The sequence below is a fragment of the Rhodamnia argentea genome, chromosome 9, assembly GCF_020921035.1.
Source record: "Rhodamnia argentea isolate NSW1041297 chromosome 9, ASM2092103v1, whole genome shotgun sequence".
In the NCBI taxonomy this organism is placed as follows: domain Eukaryota; kingdom Viridiplantae; phylum Streptophyta; class Magnoliopsida; order Myrtales; family Myrtaceae; genus Rhodamnia; species Rhodamnia argentea.
This window is the reverse complement of record NC_063158.1, coordinates 2,490,053-2,512,611: the sequence shown is the minus strand read 5'-3', so window position 1 is coordinate 2,512,611 and position 22,559 is coordinate 2,490,053. Positions and strand designations below refer to the sequence as shown.

The following is a 22,559-nucleotide window of genomic DNA, read 5'->3' as shown; positions in this document are numbered from 1 at the left end:
ATGCCAGGAGAACTTGGGGGCACCACCACATGTCGTGGGGGTCCTGTGCTCATAAATTGCCTCTTAAGCGGATTCATGGGTGTGCATTAAATATTGCATGCTGAAAAATCCACCAAATAGGTTTGATAGGTGCGGCGTAAGCGTCGGAAGGAACGGGCTAACACTATTTTGGTGATAACAAGCATGGAGGTTGTTAGTACATGTCCTCCCCCACAGAGGTTCTATTACCGAGTCATCTGCTGCAACACATTATGTGCTGATGCCATGAAAGGGATGCCCCAACACCAGCAACTACCTCAGTAAGGCTTATCCTGGAAGGCTTGCCCGAGTTCAAGATCAAGCGTTCCTTCCGTATGCGTTGGAAGGAACGGGCTAACCCTATTTTGGTGACAACGAGCATGGAGGTTGTTAGTCCATGTCTGCCCCCACAGAGGTTCTATTACCGAGTCATCTGCTGCAACACATTATGTGCTGATGCCATGAAAGGGATGCCCCAACACCAGCAACAACCTCAGTAAGACTTATCCTGGAAGGCTTGCCCGAGTTCAAGATCAAGGGTGCCAATCATTTTGATCCGCTGCTCAACCTGGCGGGATCCGCATTGGGCCGATGGAGCACGGGATTGGCCAACCACCCCATCTAGGAATTTTTGGAGTGGCGTGGCGGAAACACAGCACTTAACAGGGAAAATTGGAAAGACAAACTCAGGTAGGGACTCTCATGCCACCAATAATCGAAAGATTCCAAGCTTCATCATTCTGTCGAACTTCTCAACCTCGACTGCTTGAGTTGATTATAATCAGGAAGCACCTAATAATATGATCTCTGCAACACATGTAGCACTAGGACAATCATCTCCTCTGCCTCAGCTCCTCTGTCATCTCTGGCTCATTTAACTATTTCCTCCCTTATCTCTTCAATGCAAACAACACCCACTTGCCACCAAAAGAAGAGGCCTTTTTTTTTAAGGTCCCCCATTAACAGCTTTCAATTTCATAATGACCAAGGGCAAAGACTCGCCGCCACGGAGAAATTACACCATGTCTTCGGAGTTTAGCGCGTTTGGAATTGCTTTCGGGAAGGCGCTGTACGGGAATTTAGCGACTTATTAGCAGTCGATTATCGGTGATTGGTAGATGAGCTCAATATATGGGAAGATGATCATCCTCCATAACAAGGTGAATATAATTAGAAGCAACTTTCACAGCAGTAATTAGAACGAACGAAATCATGAAGAGGGCTGGAGCCAAACATGGAAATTGTGCTGTTTTTGTTGGAACACCAAATTAACAGATAAGAAATGTTGGGTAAATTCCAAATTGATTGCGTCCAATTATTTTAAGTAGTGTCTTGCTGTCTCTGCCGACCATCCAGCTCACAAGCTCTTTGTTTGATTTTGACTTCTCCTCTAAAGAGAAAATGCACAGCTTCATAATTATTTTGCAGCTCCTTTCTGTTTATTTCTTGCAATGTTAGATGATATTAGGAGAAATATCAGTGTCACAAATATCTCCAATTCCTATCTTCTTGCCCCCTACAAAAGGCCAAGCCTGAACCCCTCCTGTTTCATTCCATAGCTCATTCTCTTTTTTGAAGAATTCCAAATTTTGCCTCTTTCATCTTGTCCAAGATGAGAGAGATCCTCCATGTCCAAGCCGGCCAATGCGGCAACCAGATCGGGGCCAAGTTCTGGGAGGTTGTGTGCGAGGAGCACGGCATCGATGCTGCGGGGAACTATACTGGCAACTCCCATGTCCAGCTCGAGCGGGTAAATGTGTACTACAACGAGGCTAGCGGGGGCCGGTATGTCCCCCGGGCAGTGCTGATGGACCTTGAGCCGGGGACTATGGACAGTCTGCGCACCGGGCCATACGGGAGGATCTTTAGGCCGGACAACTTCGTCTTTGGCCAGAACGGGGCCGGCAATAACTGGGCCAAGGGACATTACACTGAGGGGGCTGAACTGATCGATTCGGTCCTCGACGTCGTCCGTAAAGAGGCGGAAAATTGTGATTGCATCCAAGGTACATATACATTTAAGTTATGATCTCATTAGTCATTTATTTTAGTCAACCTTTTAGGCCTAGAGAGATCGATCTGTGTCCGTCAATGCTCATACATGCCTCCATAATTAGGCTTCCAGATCTGCCATTCCCTTGGAGGCGGGACAGGCTCGGGGATGGGGACGCTATTGATTTCCAAGATCAGAGAAGAGTTCCCTGACCGGATGATGATGACCTTCTCGGTTTTCCCCTCGCCCAAGGTGTCCGACACCGTGGTCGAGCCGTACAATGCCACTCTCTCCGTGCACCAGCTCGTCGAGAATGCCGACGAGTGCATGGTCCTCGACAATGAGGCCCTCTACGACATCTGCTTCCGAACCCTCAAACTGACAAACCCAAGCTGTGAGTCTAAAAATGCTTAAATCAGTTAGCTATTTCTGTTTCTGGTGTGGCTTGTTAATTTTGTTAGTTATGTCCCATGTGTTCTGGTCTAATCGGACAGTTCCAATGTATGCATTCACATGTCACAAACAGTTGGCGATCTCAACCATTTGATCTCAACCACCATGAGTGGAGTCACTTGCTGCCTCCGGTTCCCCGGCCAGCTCAACTCTGACCTCCGCAAGCTCGCCGTGAACCTGATCCCATTCCCGCGCCTCCACTTCTTCATGGTGGGTTTCGCCCCGCTGACCTCCCGGGGGTCACAGCAGTACCGCGCCCTCACGATCCCCGAGCTCACGCAGCAGATGTGGGATTCCAAGAACATGATGTGCGCTGCCGACCCGAGGCACGGCCGGTACCTGACTGCCTCCGCCATGTTCCGGGGCAAGATGAGCACCAAAGAAGTGGACGAGCAGATGCTCAATGTCCAGAACAAGAACTCGTCCTACTTCGTGGAGTGGATCCCGAACAACGTGAAGTCGAGCGTGTGCGACATCCCGCCGACAGGGCTGCGCATGTCGTCGACGTTCATGGGGAACTCGACGTCGATCCAGGAGATGTTCCGGCGCGTGTCGGAGCAGTTCACGGTGATGTTCCGGCGCAAGGCCTTCCTCCACTGGTACACGGGGAGGGGATGGATGAGATGGAGTTCACGGAGGCCGAGAGCAACATGAACGACCTGGTGTCGGAGTACCAGCAATACCAGGATGCGGTGGCCGATGAAGTCGAGGATTACGATGAAGATGAAGTTGCGGAGAACTAATTAAAGAGGGGGAAGAAATTTGTCTATCGTGACGCCTTTTTCGGCTACATACGTAAAAGTGTAATCGGAGTTTCGTGTGTTCGTCGTAGCTGTCCGCATGATGATTGTTTCAATATGTGCAATTTGCATGTTTCGAAAGTGTGTAATGATGAGAGGGGCTGCTGCTGCTGCTGCTGGTCCATGTTGCAGATTGATCTATTTATATAATCCAAATGTCAAATTGCATATGATTAATGTAAATACTGCTATTGATTTTGGGCAAGCGATCTTGAATTTCCAATCCTAAATTTGATGTATAATGTATGCTCATCATGTCCATGTAACAATTGTACTATGTGGCGATCGTCCGTAGATCGGAGTGATACGGAAAAAATGGAAATGAGATCCCAATGTGAATTATCTTCCGATAGAGACTGTTTTAACGGGAACGCCAATCTTAGAATATAACAACTTGCCACGTTCGATGTCAATTATTTATTTACAGCTAATTGCGAAAACTTCAATTAAAAAAATTTATTATATAAATGTAAATCTGGACATTGCGATCAGGCAAGGGGTCCATAGCTCAGTGGTAGAGCATTTGACTGCAGATCAAGAGGTCACCGGTTCGAACCCGGTTGGGCCCTCTTTATGAATCTCTACGTTTTGAATTTTTTTCCTAAATTTGCTTGGAGCCGGTGACCTCTTCGCGAAGAAAACTGTACTTTTTCAGTTCTTTTCCCAGATTTGCTGCTGCTGCTGCTGCTGCTGCTTCTTCTTCTTCTTCTTTTTTCAAGCCGGTGACGTCTTCGTGAAACTCTTTACTTTTTTTCAAATTTTTCCCAGGTTTGCTGCTTCGTCTTCGTCTTCGTCTTCTTCTTTTTTAAATTGTTTGCAGTCTTCTCCTTGATTACGTCCTTATGTTCCTTTTCTAGCGAAACTCCGCACTCTCTCTGTTAGAAGTACGAATTCGATTCACCTAGTGAAGCATGAACACCACCCACCAGATGTTCGGCTAAATTCCCGTGAGAAAATTATGGGCAAGAAACGAGGAGGCGGAAGGTCCACCAATCAGACAGCGTCGCACAGCAGTTCGATCACGCTGAGAGAAGAGACCACCGGTCGAAAGCAACCCAGCAAGGGGGAGGCTCACGCTAATCCCAAGTCCATCTTGAAGCTCCAGCACCTGCGGAAGTTAGCAGAATGGACGGGCCGAGAAGCGTCAATTCCCTCGCTGAGCGCCTTTTTCGGACGTCGTTTGGCCTCTGTTGGAGAGTCCCTGAGGGTTCCACCTGACCCTTCTCTTGTTTCTTGCCAAAGGTTTGCTTCTTCTTCTTGTTTTCTATTTCCCTTTCCTGTTATTTAGGTTCGACTTGTGAAGTTTTTGCTGCTGAATGTTTGAGCTTTTTCGTGAATGAAAGTTTGGGTGATGGAATTGAGTGGCTCATCGTATGTTGCTATGCTTGTGCTCTGTAGCTCCATGCGAATCATAAGTTGGTGTGGGATTTTTTTGGATGATTGGTTTTGATTGTGCTTTGTGCTTCAGTTAGGGAGCCTTATACCAGTAATTGGAAAACAGATAAATGTTGTTTTGTTGTCTCCCTCCCCCTAGTTGGTGGTCTGATGCTGGGACAGATTCTGTAATGTTTCTATCAAACATAGTGTGAAGATCGAACGATGTGAATCGCTATTTCAGCTAGTTATTTGACTGTATTTGTGTTATTGGTTGGGGAGTTCCTGCATAGGTCAAAGCAAGGAACCGAACCCAGTTGCACATGGTGGAATGCTAGTAGAATAAACGAGTGCTTTAAGGAATATGAATATTTATCAGCAAATGCTCCAAAACTAAGTTCCTTAGAATGAATTTGAGATGATGAAATATAAATGGATAGATGACAGTCCGTTTCTCAAGAACCTCACTTTCTTTTTGTCTTTTCCAGTTATAGTCCTCCATTTTCTATCAAGACCCTTCTCTTCCTTTCATAGGACTTAAGCCTGGTGGGTATTTTATCCAGCCGAATATTATGGAGCATGGCTGCTTTTACATTTGTTACTCTTTCGATTAAGTTTTGGAATAATTTGTCATAGCACCTGCATACTTCTTGGAGGCATCAGTTCTATGGTTATTATGTTTGTAGATCCTTGGAGGTATTAGAGTTACTTATAAGCAAGGCAGACAAGGATTATATTCTTACCCTAACCTTAGCCTGCTATTCTTTAGTAGATTCACTTGAAAATGAATTCAACTGGAACCTCCTTAAAAGCTGAATGATGTCAAAGGCATTGTCCGAGACATCGGCAATTTCCATTACATATGCACATGATGTTGAACAACAGAATGGATATTGAAAAAAATTATTCTTTTCTAAAATTCCAAATAAATGTGTTCTACGTAGCTTCCGGCACTAAGTAGTCTCCCTACCTTGCGTGGATTTGTATGTTTGCACTTCCATGTCTTGAATGTCTGTGTTTCTAAAGATATGACTATGTCCAAACCGCATTGTATAGGTTATTGTTTCTACACTCAGAAGGGCTATAGTAGAATTATTTGTTACGAACAATATTCATCATCGCCACCACTTGCATCGAGCACATTTCCATGCAATTATGTGAAAGTCCATACCAAAGGTGTTTGTTTATTATGAGCCATCAAAGTTGATTGCTGAGTGAGGATATGCCCTTATTGTTCTCATAAATATATATATGTGTGTGTGTGAACCATCAAAGTTGATTGCTGAGTGAGGATATGCCCTTATTGTTCTCATAAATATATATGTGTGTGTGTGTGTGTGTGTGTGTGTGTGTCCATATCGCAAGCATCTCATTGCAGCCTGTCATACTCCCTACTGATTGAACTTTGTATGTTATATTTCTTTCTTGAAAGGAGGAACATCAAGAAATAAAATGAAAACAGGGAATCTGGTTTTTCTTATATCACCAGTTATAATCAGTACTCTTAATCTCGGCAGGTCCAATATCTGAGCAGAGTGTCTAGATAAGTACTTGCTGCTGTAGTTTGTGTATCTCAGTCTATCAGCCATGTATGATCCACTCTTCGCCTTTCTTCTTGACTTAATATCTTGTCAGGGTTTTTAGAGGGCTTAAAGTACCTGACCTAATCAACTTCTTTTTGCTTGTTAGATGCGAAACTGTTTTACAACCTGGCTACAATTGCACCATTCGGATTGAGAAGAATAGACCAAAATCACAGCGCAGACGCAGGAAACCCTTCAATGCAACTCAGAACGTTGTTGTATACATGTGCCACTTTTGTTCACATAGGAATCTGAAACGAGGTACTGATAAAGGCCACATGAAAGAGTTATGTCCCATGAAAGCCAAATCAACTTCCCAACTGAAACCTCCACAATCTGAGCCTCTGGTGTCTTGTGGCCAAAGCATGGGAAGTGGACGTGGGGATGAGACCAAGGAAGCAAGCCAGATGAGTTCACCTGCAGTTAAGGTCGACACGCTTGCCAAAGTCAGTCCTCCAACTCCATTGACAAAGACTTTGCTTGATGGGAAGAGGCAAAAGAGGAGTAGATCAGGGGCCAAGAGGCAGACTCAACCTGAAAGTGCAGATGCAGAAGCAACTGCCGGTGCTTCCAGCAAAAGGAGGAGAAAATCTTGGACGAGCTTAAAGGAAATAGCCGAGAGCAGCGAACACGGCACCAGTAGAAATATTGCTAGTTTAAAGATTCCATTTTGTATATGAACAGGGGTTGTCTTATGATTGTTTGATTGTTTTTGGAAGATGAAATTTAGAAAAGGAAAGATCAAATTTCTTGCTCAGGCATCCCTGTATCAATTTTGAGGACGACAAGTTCACAAGAAAGCTGTGTCGGAAGAATGGCTCTCTCTCTCTCTCTCTCTCTCTCTCTCTCTCTGTTTGAGTGACATCTAGGCGCCTGGCCAGACGAGGGAAATTTGCAGACTGCCAGATGCTTTCTGAATAGGTGTGCATGCTCAGCTTTCTTAAGAACTCTGGAATCTTTAGCTTGGAAGCAATTCTGTCCATGGTGGAGAACCATTGTATGCAATCCTAGACTACTTGGGGCCTTAAGAATTTTTGCTGAATGCCATTAATAGCTAACATCTGATCCTTCAAAGTCACAGCAACAGATGTAATGAAATAAAGTGCTCAGGGATAGTCTAGGATGTTGGCTCAGAGAATTTAGTAGGAAAATAGGCACCACTACTGCTATAATTGCAGAAGCCTGGGCCCTGCAAGATGGAAGGGAACTGGTGTTTCTAATGATATTCAAAATCTTGAAACGAAGAGTGATGGTCATGTACTTTTCAAAGAATATCATGATCCACAAACTGATAACATGGTTCTACCCTACCGTTGGTGCTTTCCATGGGCAAGTGCAGCACTTCAGAATCAAACATGTTGACCATGAATTGCATGGACGTGCAGACACGGAGGCCAAGAGGGGAAGGATGCATAAGCAGGAATACATGGAGTATAACCATGTACATACCAATGTATGTAGTTCAAAACAGCAAACCCAATACTACCGATTCTGTGTATATATATTCTAGTTATAAATGTGTTTCCCGACATTGAAAAAGGGCGTAGATGACATGGAGGGTTATCATTTTCTAGTGCAGTTTGGACTTAATATCATCCGTAATCTCTAGTTGAAAACACTAACACTTCAAGATGGTCTGTATGAAACAGCACAACCAGATAATCTCGCAGTAAGGTCAAAAGACACAGGTAATGCTCTGTTTAAATAAGCCAATCAAAAGAGATGAGGTCAAAGAACCATTCTGCTGTACAGAAATTACAACCATGGCGCATATCCTACGAATCTCTTAATGCACATTTAGACTCCAAACCCCTCTGAAAGTATGCTCCAATCGCTTGTCTCTTAATTATTTTCACCTAACAGAAACCATAAATAGCATTCGAGTACAAAATTTTCCTCGTAAGGGAAAATGCTCTTTCAGCTGCAGCACACAGGTTGGCCTTCGGCATAACAATTGGACTTGCCAGTCCACCGTCAGAAAAGGCTCCTAAACTACCAGACGAAACATAATTGATGAACCAAATATACAACCAGAACTTTGTGGAGGATCGACTCCAGGGTTTCGTTTTGTATTGGGAAGTTCAGAGTCTCATATTCCTCCGCAAGCATCTGATGCCCAATTCTAGGCAAAGAACAGTATCTGGAAACGGGTAATCAATCCACATTTGAACTCGTTCCAATTGTGGTCAAGAACCATTCTTTTTAGTTTCAAGGACATATCCCTCATTAAGTGCTACACGTGCTTCATTCTCCCTACCAAGCACAAAAAGAGCCACGGCTTGCAAATAGGAGGCGATATGCCAGACTGGCGATATCACTTGAGCCTGCACCGCATCATTAAGGGCTTCTTCTGGCAAGTCTGTCATAAGGTAAGACAGACTGCGGCGTGCATACACTGTTGGGGACACCATTGTTCCAACTTCAATAAACTGCAAATAGAAAGACAGTCAGCTGAGGGTGAATATGTCAGTCTGAACACACTTTTAACACCAGAACCAGTTGTATCAACTAACGACAATCTGCAATCCTCAGCTTAGATGTAATTGAGATAGTTCTTGGTAGTTACATTAATTCCATTTCATTCCAGCGATTCTTTTTGAAATCCCAGAGTGTGCATATTAATATTCCTAATTAACTTGAAACCTCATATTTCCAACAGCAGTGATATCCTTAAAACTTGAAGTGGGGACTAAGTCAAAGAAGACGAACAAAATAACTTGAGATATCTATGTTGCTTGCAGTTTGATATAAGCAAGCAAGAGTATCGTTGATGATACTAACCTGACTATAGCAATCAATTGCAGTGCTGAAATCTTTATGCCGGAAAGCAGCATCACCTTTCTTTTTCGAGTTCAAGGTTTCCTGCATTTGATTTGTCCACATCTGGAAAGAAAGCTGCAAGCCAGAAGATCAACAATATGAAAAAAAATTAAAATTGACAAAATTTCTTAGAATCAAATACTTAACATGCAAGAGACAACAGACATCTAACCATACACAATCATTCACAAAGAGGAGCCAGACTTCAGTCCCCGTGCATCACTGGAATTAATTTATTAAGTGATGTACAAAATTGGCATCTTAGGATTCACGAGTGGACTTCAAATTGCAACTTACTAGACATTCTCAACAACGGAATCATTTTGTACCAACAGTTATAATGAATATGATAAGAAACAAAGTCACTGATCCTCACTCATCCAGAACAGGAAATATATTTTGCATCAGACATTTACAAGGCAATGCCAAACGTTTGCTGTGAATTATGGTGACAACACTAAAACAAATAAATCAACTATCTAACATGAAATCTTAATTGAATGCTGATATTATGATAAGAATAAAGTATCCAAAAAAATTGAAAATGAAGCTAAAGTCATGATATAAACAAACTACCAAGTCACTGTACATAATAAATGGGCCAAAAACAAGGAAGAGATTAGGCCCCAAGGCCTCAGATTTCCTAAATCTAAATATTAAGCACAGCAATAGAAACATACCTAGAATTTGACAGATATAAACTAACTACCAAGTCACTGTACACATTAAATGGACCACAAACAAGGAAGAGATCATGCGCCAAGGCCTCAGATTTCCAAAATCTAAATCTTAAGCACAGCAATAGAAACATACCTCAGTAGCTGCACCTTCATCATCCTTATACCCAAGCTTTTCCAAAACCTCGTGTATAGCAGTCAAATCCTTTCTTACACAAGCTTCAGCGAGTGGAGATAGAGGTAGAGATGCCGTACTATGCTGGATACCCATCAGTGCATGTGAGGGAACCTGCAAAGCAAATGATCAGCTACTTCTGGCAGTAGTTAGAGGGGAAGTTTCTATAAAAACAAAAAGGCCAGTGCCATCTTTTGGAACATGAAAATTTGGTTGTTCAAAACCCAAAAGTGAAAAATGTACAACAATACAAAATGCTTCTAGCATCCTCGTCATTCATCAGCTACCGTCCGCCCTCTGGTATGAGCAACTGTCTCCCATGGATGCATTTGAACATATCTTTCTGACCAAAAAACAACAAAGGAAATAAGAAGTGCTTAGCCAAGCTATCATTGATGACATACCTCAGTCTCCTTTTGAAGAGGAAGCAAAGCAGCAACTAATGACTTCGGGTTTGGCCGCTCTCGGGGCTCAGCTTGCAAACATCTTGTAGCTACACGTACAAGCTCTGTCCCATCATCATTTGTAAATTGACCCTCCAAACAAGAATCAGTGAGCATCTCAAGATTCCTGTCCCTTATTAGGTCAAGTGCCTGAAAAGAAGGGAAATAACCAAAATAAGAGCCAGAAGTTTTTACACAAAACTTCCAAATTGTAGGCCTCGAGGAGAAAAGTACTACCATATAGAGGACAGATTCTTTTGCTGCCCAAAAGATGGTCTTACAAATTGTTGTGGAACTGAAATAATCTTTAAATTCATTTTTTAGATATTAGAATCGGTTCAGATATTTCTAGTGTTCATGCTTGGAAGTTTTCCATGATTCACAATAAGTCACTTACATACTCAATGGGCTGTTCTATCCCACAGTCAAAAGTTCGAAGATCAATTTAACAGTGACCATCATGAGCCAGGAAACTCATCGCTACATTCATAAATGACTTGTGACAACCATCCATGTATGTCATGCCTTGAAGTTACTTGAAGTTACGATACACATACAGCAGTCAATGATTTAAAATAGACATTTTTACAGAGTGTACGGGTCAGTGGAAACTCAAAATCACCCACCCCAAACATTAGAATGTATTTCACCATTCTAGAACCAATTCAAGATCTGAGTCCATGTCAATTTGCTATGTCCTAAACTAACTTGAGAATGTTTTCCATTCTTTGCTGCTTAGTAAATCATGGAGGGAACCTACATATTAAAAAAAAAAAAAAAATTCTCCAGGACAATGGCTAAACTATTCACTTGTTGGTAATTTTACGCCCACCTTTCCCCATCCTAATCTACAGTTGTCCTTAACGTATTCAATTTAAGGAAGTGCACCGTCAGTTTAAACTAGCAATGCAATAGAATTATGCTTTAAAGAAGTCAACTTACACGGCTTGGAGGAATATGTTTCCCACTAATGAGGTCCAGCAAAAGGGTGCCAAAGCTATATGTAACACTTTCTGGCGTTACTCGTCCTGCCAAAAACAAGTGGCCTGGGTATTATCTAGCATAAAACAAGCAAAAGAAAAATATCGAGAAATCTCTAATGGCAATCAGAGAGATAAACAGACAACATAGAATGCAAAATCCCATTTGAGGTAACACAATTAATCACCAAAAGCCCATTGAGTACAGCTCTCAGAGACAATGATTGAAATTGTTATGGGTGGGCACTAGAGCCCTGACAATTATTAATAACAACCTTAGAAACCTCGAGTCCTGGAACCAGTATAACAGGAATAATTCTAACTCCATGCATCAGACGAGTAGCATCCAAGCTCCAGGAAAGCAAAACACCATTCATATACACACTCATGTAACAGGAGAAAGAAATCTAATTCAGTTGAAATAGATGCGTTCAATTTCTTGTTAGTATCTCTGAACTTGTATTGGGCAGACTCCAGTTCCAGCAGCAATGCGAAACGAAAAAGAAAATCAATCGATAGATATAGGAAGCTGATATCAGCAAGTCTGCTTTCAATGGCTAAACTCATGTCCTTGCCAAATACAAATTAAGTGGAAGAAGGAAATTGATTGACAGACCGTAAACAAAGAAGTAAGTAAACTTCTTCAAAAATCACACTGATTGTCATTTTACCTGTTCTCAGATACTCGGGAGGAGTGAAAGCCAAGTTAGTACTATAACTTTTTCCGTCCCTACTGTTCTTCATAAGACCAAAGCATGAAAGTCTAGGGTTGCCCTCCTGGAGAACAGTACGTAAGACCAAAAGCACAATTGACAACATTTCGGTTTCTAGTTGTTGGAAGAGAAATAGGAACTTACTTCATCAAAAAGAACTCTATATGCATTCAGATCATGGTAAAGGGTGCGTCCTTTGCTAGTACAATATTCCAGAGCTTCGGCAAGATGCAAAGCCACTCTCAACCGCATCACCCATTTCATAGGTTGAGTTTCCCCTACGTTGGCATTCATTTCATTTGCAGAATCATAAGGCGATCAATAGACAAATGAATGTAACTAGGAAGGAGAATGAAAGTCGTACACAATTGGAGATAGTCCCTTAAGCAAATTCAACATAATTATGTTAGTTTCTCTTAAAAATAGTCGTGAGAACTTTCAGAGAATGATATAGGTGGTTCTTAATACTGCACCTAGAATGCAAGATCGAGGTATAAAGAACAACCAGTCAAGAGTCGGAAAGTATTATAGCTTGTGAACTCGCAAGACAGGCAAAGCCTTTTCTGTTCAAATTAAAATCGTGGGCCCAATAAGCATAATATTTAGCCCTAGTACAAAAATCTTCAAATTAAGTTATTTGTTCTCACATGGAAGAAGGTATTATCTAGAATATCCACACAGAGCGAGGCGTATTTAGATGTGAACAAAAAATCTAATACCAAGATAACCATAAGATCATTCCAGTTCAGTAAAATTACAATGGAATAGGTGCTTTGCCAATGTATCGTTGGGCATATATTCTGCAACAAGCAATCTCTCTTCACCTTCACAGCAACAGCCAAGTAGATTTGCCAACCTCTGATTACGGAGCTGACCGACAGCTTTTGCTTCTTCCTGGAAATGTGTTTAGAGGTGGAGAAAATTTACAAGTCACATAAAAAATCACACTGCGGGATATTCTTAAGCACAGTATTAAGTTGTGGAACCAACTCAAGTGACACACTATTTTAAGATAGGACTAGCCTGATAGAGCAACAAAAAGCATAGCTCCATCAAGCCAAACTGGTCAGAGGAGTCGGTGATCACATTTACCATTGAGCAAGACAACTTTCATCCAATAAATTCAACTCAATACAATCATAATGCTCTACCCCCACTAAACATATGTCGAAGCACCAAACCCGCAGAATTATCTTCTTTGTGAAACAAGACAGCAGAATTTCCATAAAAGAAGTCAAAAAGAGAAAAATTAAGTTGCCCTTTGGGAAAAGATGCCAAAACAAGTATGGCACGATTGTTCATTGACGGTGGCTGTAAAAGTATGCTCACCATAAACTGCCGTGCATCTGGCCAAGCTGACCTGTTAAAGCGCTTCACAGCAATTCGCATTTGACTATCCAATTTGCCTTTGTAGACAACATTGGGTGCCCTTTCACCATGTTCAGAAACAATATTCTCCACAGCAAATCCAGATGTAGCCACCTTAATCTGATCATAGGTGTAATCCCGGAATGCAGGCAGGCCACCAACTTCGGTATCGTTTTCATTATCTGCAACGGCACAGACTCTTTACGTTAGAACCAGCCACTTACACTTGCACAGAAACAGAGCTGCACGACTCAAAAGTCTTCAAACCCAAGTGACCGAGCCTGAAACGAGTCAAAAATTGAACAGACGAATGATTTTCTAGGTGGCCCCGCTGCACCTACATAGGATAGGTAGATGACGACTCATTTGGTAAAAAAATCAAAAGAGCAAGAAGAAACACTACCGGCAACGTTGGGCTCCGGAACCTGTCCGCTCTGCACCGAATCATAGCAACAAAGCGAGAGCTTGGAGCATTCGCACCCCATCGCAATAAAAGAAATGTCTCGACTATGAGTCCCGAACAAGTAGCGACTCTTCGAAGAAAAGCACAAACTTCCGAGCCCCCGCTCGATGAATAACCTCGGACAGCAACGCTCTTCTCCTCCCACTAGCTAGCTCCAGCTTTTAACCCAACGCCTTCCAAAAGCTACACAAGCACACCACAATGCCACGCGCATGTACAGACAACACAAAACAGCGAGAGATTAGATTCGGAACGTCCGTTTCCCGTCCGCGCACTGCGCTTTCGAACAAAACCCATCACCGCAGCTACAAAAGAAAGGAAAAAAAAAAGGAAACCTCAGATTTCACACGGCAGGCTCCCATTTCCCTTCGCGGGGTGGGAACTTCCCCCCGGGGGGGTCCGCGATGGGAAGCATGGATGCATACCTTTCGGGGGAGTGTCGCAGCGGGTCAACTCAGCTGGGGAGTCAACAGAACGGTCCTCCTCGTGTTGGGGGGTGGGGGGCGATTCAAAATCAGAGATCGCGCCAGGAAGAAGACGAAGAAGCAGCGAAGAGTATATACAGAGAGAGAGAGAGAGAGAGAGAGAGAGAGAGATGTTGGGGAAAGGAAGAGAAGAGAGGGGGAGGGACTAGGGGGTGATTGATTGGGAATTGATTCCTCGTTCTCGATTTGGTCAAAAAGGAGGCCATGGACATGGATATGGAAAGTGAGTCCACTTTTTGCTCTTTTCCTCCTTTCTTTTTTCTTTCTTTTTTTCTTCTTCTTCTTCACCCAATTCCTCCTGCTGTTCTGCTTCTCCCGTGTTTCTTTCCTCCCCATATAGGTAAGGCGCTCTCTATCTCTCCAAAAAAAGAAACACACTTAAATCCTCAAAATCATATGTAAACATCAAATGTGACTATGCTGGTCGATACGAATTCCCTAAAAATTTGTACCATTTTCTTGTTTGATGTGTCTAAATAGCGTTGCGAGCGCGACGACAAGTACCTAATTTTGAACTGAATTCATTAATCTCGAATCTAAAGTAGAAATTTGATATGGATAAAGGCTATTTATTTCTATCAAATCTTCCACAATACTATTTGATAAATCATCTCTTTTTTTTATTCCTTTTTGTTTGCTACGATTAAATATCGAACATCACACTACCGGCAGTATCTAGTAAATTTTCTCGAAGTCAAGATTGAGATAACCAGTGAAGTGTGACAAACAAGCTTAGAAAAACGATGTTAAAATTTACAATTGTCGCTATACCATCTTGAGACTTTGGGTCAATTCCAATTTCTAAACTTTACGAGACAAGATGTAATTAAGGGATATTTCGGCAATTCGAGTTCACTTCAGGGGCATTTTGAGATTTACTCTTGAACTTCAAATCATCAGCAAGAGAATATTCCGTATTATTAGTAAAACCGATAAATAGTCAAGCTCGCATCATTAATTATTCATGAGGCACAACTGTTGATTGGAACTGTTCCAAACCTATTCCCATTTTGCTCCATGTTGCAATCATAGTTACGCAATTATCCCCGCATCTGTGCCCTTCTTTAAGTAGTTCCCAAACATAGCACGAGTCGATCTCTTGGATAAGATACAAATATACCTTTTGTCCTGTCATTTGTCAAACATAAGACAACAAAGACTCCATTCTGGTCAATATGCCATACTGTTCAGCTCAGGACACAGAAGCCATCAGACACTCGGGCTGTCCGCAGCAAATTTTTTTTTTTTTTCTCCTTTCACATTTTTCAGGTGAACATAACACGTGAAAGATGCGCATGAGTGCAGAAAATGTCGTGCGAATGGTACATCAATTATGATAAGCAATCCCCAAAAGCTACAAGAGGGTATTTCCTCGGGCTTCGGAAACTAGAGATGCGTCGCTCGATGGTCGATGAGAAAAACAGACCGCTCCCTGTTGCCCAGACTCATTCGTTGAGTTCTCTTTTAGTGCTGCAGATCCCTCAGCCTGGAATCAAGAATATCGACACCGCTTCGAGTTCAAAGCGCAAGTAGTGGTCGTTGTATGATTAAACCAATAATAGCATATGCAGCAACTGGGTACCTGATCTATGGACCCTTGGGCATGGGGCCAAGGAGGAGATTCCAATTTGACCATGATTTGTACATCAAAGTTGGCAGCTTCAATTTCTCTGTTCCTAGAACGTTTGATAGCTTTGGTTCTGTGGCATTTCAGAGCATAGTTGCATCTCTATCAAGTGCTAAAACTGCAATCATGACTGCGGCCTGTACAGAGGAGAAGTCCTAACAAATCAGCTGTCCCAAAGAGCTTGGTGACTGCACTTCCTCAACAAGGCCTGAGAAATTGAGCTTATTCACTATCTCATAGACATTCATACGATCAAAACATGCATGGAAAATAATAAAGTAGTTCAGTTGACACCCAATACGAAATTTTTTGCCGGTCAGACAAATAACAGAGTGAAGGTAAGAGATTTAAAACTCAAAAGACCATTGAATCTATGGCAAAACTTAAGGAAAGGCCGCTTACCCACTCGACAAACGGCAACTTCAATGGGTCATTATCCTCTTCTTAGCTGTCTCAATTCAATCTATTCGATGCTCTAAGCTTTAAAATCAGCGAGGTCATTGCCACCCAGAGATGGAGCATTTACCACATCTGTTGTTTTACTAATGGAATCACTCCCCCTCTTCTCAAGGAGGAAACCATTAGATGGAGCCTCTTCAACGTGGAGTAATCTAGGTGTCAAGCTACAAATAGATGGCCCATCAACATCCATCTTGCCACAATTTTCCTTACCAGTTTCATTGCAAAATCCATTTGGCTCGACTGCCATATCAGTTAGATGGCCGCCCAAGTTTTCCGTGGTACGACCGGGAGTCTCTGACGTATCCACACAATTATGCCCATCAGAAGAAGATGATGAGTTCTCATTTCTTTCCTCAACCAAATCACCGCCTTGATTTTCGGAAATCACTCTGATACTTTGTGGTTTGTTAGTGATATTGCTACTTCCTTCATCAATTAGTGAACTCAACTGCTTCTCTATAAAGACTGCCAAAGAAATAGCATGATCCCGTACCAATGAATCATGAGGAGGGCAGTGTAACATGTCAAGCAATGCCCGCTTGTACTGAAATAGACTGATAGATGGCAAAGCAGAACCTCGTTCACGACAGACCTTAATTACTTTGAAGACATGTTCGCACAGGTAACCCATGTCTGCCCAATCACAATCACATAAACTAAACACTGAACCTGGATTCCAGACAATGTGAACTATGTCTCGATGAGTCTGGCTAGTAATTATTGCAAATTTCCCTTCTAGCTTAACATCAGAATCAGGAATTTTCAATGCATTGCGCCAAGATGTTAAGCCACTGGCCCATTCATCTTTACGGTATCGTGAAAAATCCTCCTTTTCTGAGTACTCATCGAGCCAGAAGAAAGCATGCACTGTCGTACCCAACTTGTCAACCAACCAATCAGCCCGTTGATAAGCACTGGTGTTGTCCTCATTCAGTAATCTGAGCTTTAATTGGTTGTGGTAAAACTCCATGGCGGCACAAGTCTCCTGACTCGCCAGTGGAAGATTTTTCAGCGCAGCTGTCCATGACCCTACATACATAGACGAAAATATCCGATCATCTTCTCTTTAGAAAAAGGAGAGAATCAGCAACTTAAAACAGCTCAAAAAGGAAAAGAAAAAATCTCTGTGTAATCAAATAAAAAACGCATCAAGGGACCCAATACAATTTCCATCATCTCGTCCCTATTGAATTCGATAGAAAGCCTGACTCAACTTCTTTCAATTGTGTGAAATCAATTGGCAGCTGAAAGCCAACAAAGAAAGTTACTCGGGTACAAAATAACCATAGTTACAGACCAATACGGGGGTACCAGACTGCCTTGAAATAATCCATGAAGTGGCGTGCCTCAACAAAATCATCCATGAAACTTTGGAACAAATCCATATTTCCATTTCCTCTGCAGATACTGTCTACTGCCTGTCCAAGTTGTCCAGCCATCTCCACACGCATTGCAGTCTCCTGACATCTCTTTACTAAGTTCTTGTGCCATGCATGACGTAACCGCCAGAAGCAAAGTAGCACAGAGCATTGAAAGACATCCCTGAACGCAAAAGAAAAGCAAGGGATGTAGAAATTCAATTCAAGCAACTATGCTTCATTAGAAGGATTGAAGAATTCAGCACCCACACATCAGTCTATAGCGGCAAGAATTATTGCAACATATCAAAATATGCAGTCATCAATCCAAGTCTCCGAGGGCAGATTTATCTAAAGGTGCAAATGCCACTCAATTGCAGCAGCTAGCCCGATATTATGCAATGTAAAATCAAATTGGTATGCCGAAATCGTGGTTCAGGGTAGGCCAATCGATCCAGCAGATAGTCCAATCAATAAGCATACTCAAACCAATATCAGCAGCAAATGTACATTTAACTGCACTGATAGATCAAACATGTGCGTTAAAATATGGTTCATGGAGAGTCATTCCCAGTAGATAATCCAACAAATAGCCATGTTATATCCAATTTTGGAAGGAAATGGACATATATCTTAATTAGAGTGATAAGCACCAAAATAATCAAGGAATCCACCTAAGGATTAATCCTTATGTCTCCTTGTTATCACTACAATGAATAATAGCAATAAGAACTCAAGCCCTGCAACATGAAATACAATTCTCAAGGAACAAAGGGCTGTAACTATGGTTTATGATCCACATAGAAGCCAGTCTCAAATGACTCATCTTCAACATTCCCCACCATCATAAATTTCCAAGTTCTAAATCGCAAGATAACAATGAAAATCTTAGAAGAAAATAATGTGTACGAGAAATATCAGAAAGTTCACAGCCCCTGTATCAGTTTCATTTAGCAACCATCCAAGTTTTGAGTCCTCTCTGCGCTTAGTCTGAAATTAGTGGATCCCAAAACATTGGCTAAAGAGAATTATACAACTAAGATGATCCAGACTTCTATGACTAGATCAAATTCTGATTCAGTTGGATGAATGAAAGCACTCTACCTGATAGCGAGGACATCAGCTAGAGGATCATCAACAATAAACCCTGCCAACTTCCACGAAGGATCTTTAGTACAAACTCTATTATACAGAGCCCTCATCCATCTATGAGTATCTGTGCTTCCAAATGCTGGTGCTATTATCCATGCCACAGGAATGGCCTTGTTGTCAGAATTGAAGACGAGAAGACTGTGAATAGGATACTATTGGACATCATAACAGAGAAAAGTCAGCTAACTTAGAAGGCAAGTTCATATCTAACGATTGCTATCACAAAGATAGATATGTTACTCAAGGTAGAATCAGACCTTCAATTTGTTGGTTCCAAATCTTGAATCAGAAGCCACAAGGCTGTGATTGCCAAACCGAATCATTTGCTGTAATTGCCACTCCGTCTGAATGCCCAAAGTGAATGGTTCAGAATCAGAGAACTCCTCATAAAAGAAAACGTGGCTCTGGTGACTTTCCACCCACATGTCAATGCTGATTTCATCATCTGCATCCAGCTCATACGTAGAGCGTCTAATGCTTCTCTCCTGTCTACGAACATATCTGTGGGTCAAAAGGTCATCACGGTTAGTAGGACCCCCTTGTCTCTCCACACATTCATTGTGTCTCTGCATTATCGTCTCCACTGACACACCCACATATAATAGAGACAAGACTCGAAGGCGAAGGTCCTCTGAGATATAAGGGGCAAACATGGCACGAGTACCAGCTGCCTTCTTGTCCTGGGGACCGTGGCAGGGAACACCTTTCTTATCTACATGTTTATCCTGATTATAGATGATAAGTGCCACCGACGGTTCAGCAATTAAGCGTTTCACAATAAAGTGACAGGTGCAGCCCCTCTTCGTATTAGGTCGACCAGCATTATTTTTCTTGGGGACATAATTAGTCCTACTAGGCCGGACGATCCCACCCTTTCTGTGGTCATCAGGACCAAAGGAACACCAATACCTACAACAAAATCAATCAGCAATCCTGCAGCATTGCCCCATCTATGGCAAGAAGCAACATCGGCGATTATGTTACTTCCATGAGACACTCTTACTGAAAATTGGAGAAAGGTAACCACTTACAGTATGTATTCAAGAATTCCATCAACCTTAGGTTTATAAGCCATCTCAAGAGGTCTTTTCCTCCGTGCTTCGACATGAAACCTCGTTGGACAATCTTTGTTTGAAGACTCGCCCCTCACAAAATCATCAACTCTAGCATACGGAATCAAAGCCACTCTATCAATGTTGTCACGCCAACCTTCCACCTTGGACCACACTAAATCCGCAGCTGAAAACTCCAATGACGGAGGATTCTGCACTGGAAGTGATAAGATCTCATCCCATCGAGCCATCTGTAACACACAAAGCAGCACATAGAATACAATGACTGATCCACGTCTACCACAAATACTGATCAGCCATCCGACTTATAGAAAAGTAAAACAACAATGTCGCAGCGCAAAGACGAAGGGGCCGAAAGAAAGAAAAGAACAAAAAGGCCGCTGCACCGATATGACAGATTCATTGACGTGCCTCACCTCTGAGTAGATGAACCCTTCAAAAGAATCCCCATAGTCTGACTCAAATTTCAAGCTCTAGCGAACAATGACCTAACAAATAAGCTTAAAGAGTTGGGAAAGTTGCTCTACCCATCCAATTTGAGGAAAAAAAAAGGAATTGCGGACGTAGCCATTTCATAACACCCTATCTAACATGGCGACCGATCATATTGCCGGACATAATCCAAACCAGTTGTTTAGATAAAACTAGCGACACCACAGCATCAAAATCTGACGCTTCAAGAAAATAATCCCAATAATATATATAAATAAATAAAAAAAACAGCAGCTTCATGCAATTCGAAGGCAGGACGGTGATACGGAAAACGAAAGGCGCGGCAAGAGAAACTAGAGTTAAGACGGTGGCCACCGCCAGTCGCCATGTGCAGAAGCCCGAGCACGGAACAAGAAGAGCTTACAGGAACAGAGAAGGAATCGCAGTTCACGGCTGCAACCGCGAGGCTTGGAGGACGAGTCCCGGTTTTCCGTGACGGACGCAGTAGCTTCCTCGGGGCACCGAGAGAGACAGAGAGGTGAAATGAGTTTGTTCATGCCCTGAATTTGGACGAGTCCCTGAATGGGTTGAACTATGGGCTTTTATTGTGGCCCGTTGGGTTTCTACGGAAAGCAAAAGCCCATCATTTCTGCGATGAACTGGGGATGAGAGTTTGCTCCATCTCGCCATTCGTGTTCGTGATAGTCGTAACTTCTCGTTAAGCAAAATTAAAGCCGAGCATAATGAATCGATAGAACCGAAGATCGTCCGACTAGATCCGTTTTTCTAGGGCTTCGGTCCGATCCCCAGTTTCATTCTTATGAAACCAATTATGGCTAGTCCAATTTTCCATATTGTGATTAATCGCTTCATGAATAATCAACGTACTACGTTACAACGAATATTTGCTCTCTTGCGATCAATCCAATGATTGGACGGCCCAGAAATCAAACCGACGAGTCCGATCCGATTCCCGATCCCTACGAATCGAGCACCGATCATCCCTAAACAAATCCCCAATGTTCTATTTTTAATTTCAACAAATATTTGCTATATTGCGACCAATTTAATGATTGGACAGCTTGAGAATCGGATCAACCGGTCCGATTCCCGATCCCTACGAATCGAGAATCCATCATCCCTAAGCAAAATTCCAAATGTTCTAATTTTTTTTTTTTTTACCCAAGATAGTGCGCACGTGTTTCCTCCTTTATCTTTTTTTTTTTTTTCCGAACAGCCATAAACTTGTCAGGGCAGTTGCCGAAAAAGGGGAAGAAAAAGGAAAAGAGTAGGTCTTAAAAAGAAAATGTCTGAGCCCGGGTTCGAACCGGGGACCTCTAGTGTGTGAGACTAGCGTGATAACCGACTACACCACCCAGACCTATTTTGGCCATCTCCACAAACTCAAATAATTAATTACATAGAGGAAAACTCCGAGTCATTGATGCTCTATCAGCACCGATGCGTAAATTTATGGAAAAATGACATGAATTGTCCCAAAACTTTGACTCAACATGTAATATGACTGAACTTTTAACGTGACTAATATAGTTAATAACTTATATACACGGTCAAATAATTACCAATGCATTCGTGTCTTAGTAACTTCTAAATGAGTTTGGTTGACATCTATTGTTGAGATTTTACTTTTTGAACATCTTATGGCCGTGACAATTTGACTTTTATTTCAAAACTTAGACATATCAACACCAGATTTTATATAAAAATTTTCGTATTTTCAGAAGTTCAGAATATATTTCTTCCGCTTTGGAAGGATAGTCAAAGTAGAAATAAGACGTGCTTAGGACCTCAGTATAAATGAAAAAACCCATAATGAACTTGGCTTGCAATTGCGCTATTTTTGGCTTCAAGAGTGGGTACATTTTTTTTTTTTTTTTTTTTGGTCTTCAAGAGTGGGTACTTGAAACAGACAAAGAAATAACCAAGTTCCACATAGGTCAAATTGCCACCGTTTTGCTATTCCCACAAGAATTTGCATTGAACGGAGCCGATTAATAATGTGCATTAGGCGATCCTGGAACCGAAGCACTTAGGGGATCACATTTCAGATGCCAGAGCCAAATTTGCTGGAACAAGGATGTAGAGGACC

General features: G+C 42.1%; 3 protein-coding genes, 2 non-coding genes and 1 pseudogene across 8 annotated transcripts; 3 read left to right on the top strand and 3 right to left on the bottom strand.

Moving 5' to 3' along the window:
- Positions 1-1,499: 1,499 nt before the first annotated feature.
- LOC115756103 lies at positions 1,500-3,319 on the top strand (annotated as a pseudogene).
- Positions 3,320-3,761: 442 nt separating this feature from the next.
- Positions 3,762-3,833, top strand: TRNAC-GCA. The gene has a single exon. It is a non-coding gene; the product is annotated as a tRNA-Cys (tRNA).
- Positions 3,834-4,097: 264 nt separating this feature from the next.
- On the top strand, positions 4,098-6,978 carry LOC115756102. Its single transcript, XM_030695786.2, has 2 exons — positions 4,098-4,506; positions 6,328-6,978. The coding sequence occupies exons 1-2, from the start codon at positions 4,223-4,225 to the stop codon at positions 6,899-6,901; spliced, it is 858 nt and encodes a 285-aa protein (XP_030551646.1). The 5' UTR covers positions 4,098-4,222; the 3' UTR covers positions 6,902-6,978.
- Positions 6,979-7,916: 938 nt separating this feature from the next.
- On the bottom strand, positions 7,917-14,044 carry LOC115756101 (serine/threonine-protein kinase BSK7). Its single transcript, XM_048285423.1, has 11 exons — positions 13,949-14,044; positions 13,801-13,904; positions 13,359-13,579; positions 12,788-12,923; positions 12,174-12,307; positions 11,988-12,093; positions 11,279-11,364; positions 10,298-10,486; positions 9,855-10,007; positions 9,003-9,116; positions 7,917-8,650 (listed from the first exon to the last, which is right to left on the bottom strand). The coding sequence occupies exons 2-11, from the start codon at positions 13,880-13,882 to the stop codon at positions 8,408-8,410; spliced, it is 1,464 nt and encodes a 487-aa protein (XP_048141380.1). The 5' UTR covers positions 13,883-13,904; positions 13,949-14,044; the 3' UTR covers positions 7,917-8,407.
- Positions 14,045-15,280: 1,236 nt separating this feature from the next.
- LOC115756099 lies at positions 15,281-20,982 on the bottom strand. Of its 4 annotated transcripts, XM_030695780.2 has the most exons (8): positions 20,874-20,982; positions 19,976-20,247; positions 19,202-19,853; positions 18,897-19,096; positions 17,732-17,976; positions 16,375-17,463; positions 15,928-16,109; positions 15,281-15,831 (listed from the first exon to the last, which is right to left on the bottom strand). In XM_030695780.2, exons 2-6 carry the CDS (start codon positions 20,245-20,247, stop codon positions 16,448-16,450), a joined length of 2,385 nt encoding a protein of 794 aa, XP_030551640.1. In that variant the 5' UTR covers positions 20,874-20,982; the 3' UTR covers positions 15,281-15,831; positions 15,928-16,109; positions 16,375-16,447. The 4 variants fall into 4 exon arrangements, with proteins under 4 accessions (XP_030551640.1, XP_048141378.1, XP_048141379.1 ...); XM_048285421.1 differs by having other exon boundaries at positions 15,281-16,180; XM_048285422.1 differs by having other exon boundaries at positions 15,281-16,160.
- Positions 20,983-21,756: 774 nt separating this feature from the next.
- Positions 21,757-21,830, bottom strand: TRNAV-CAC. The gene has a single exon. It is a non-coding gene; the product is annotated as a tRNA-Val (tRNA).
- Positions 21,831-22,559: the final 729 nt, after the last annotated feature.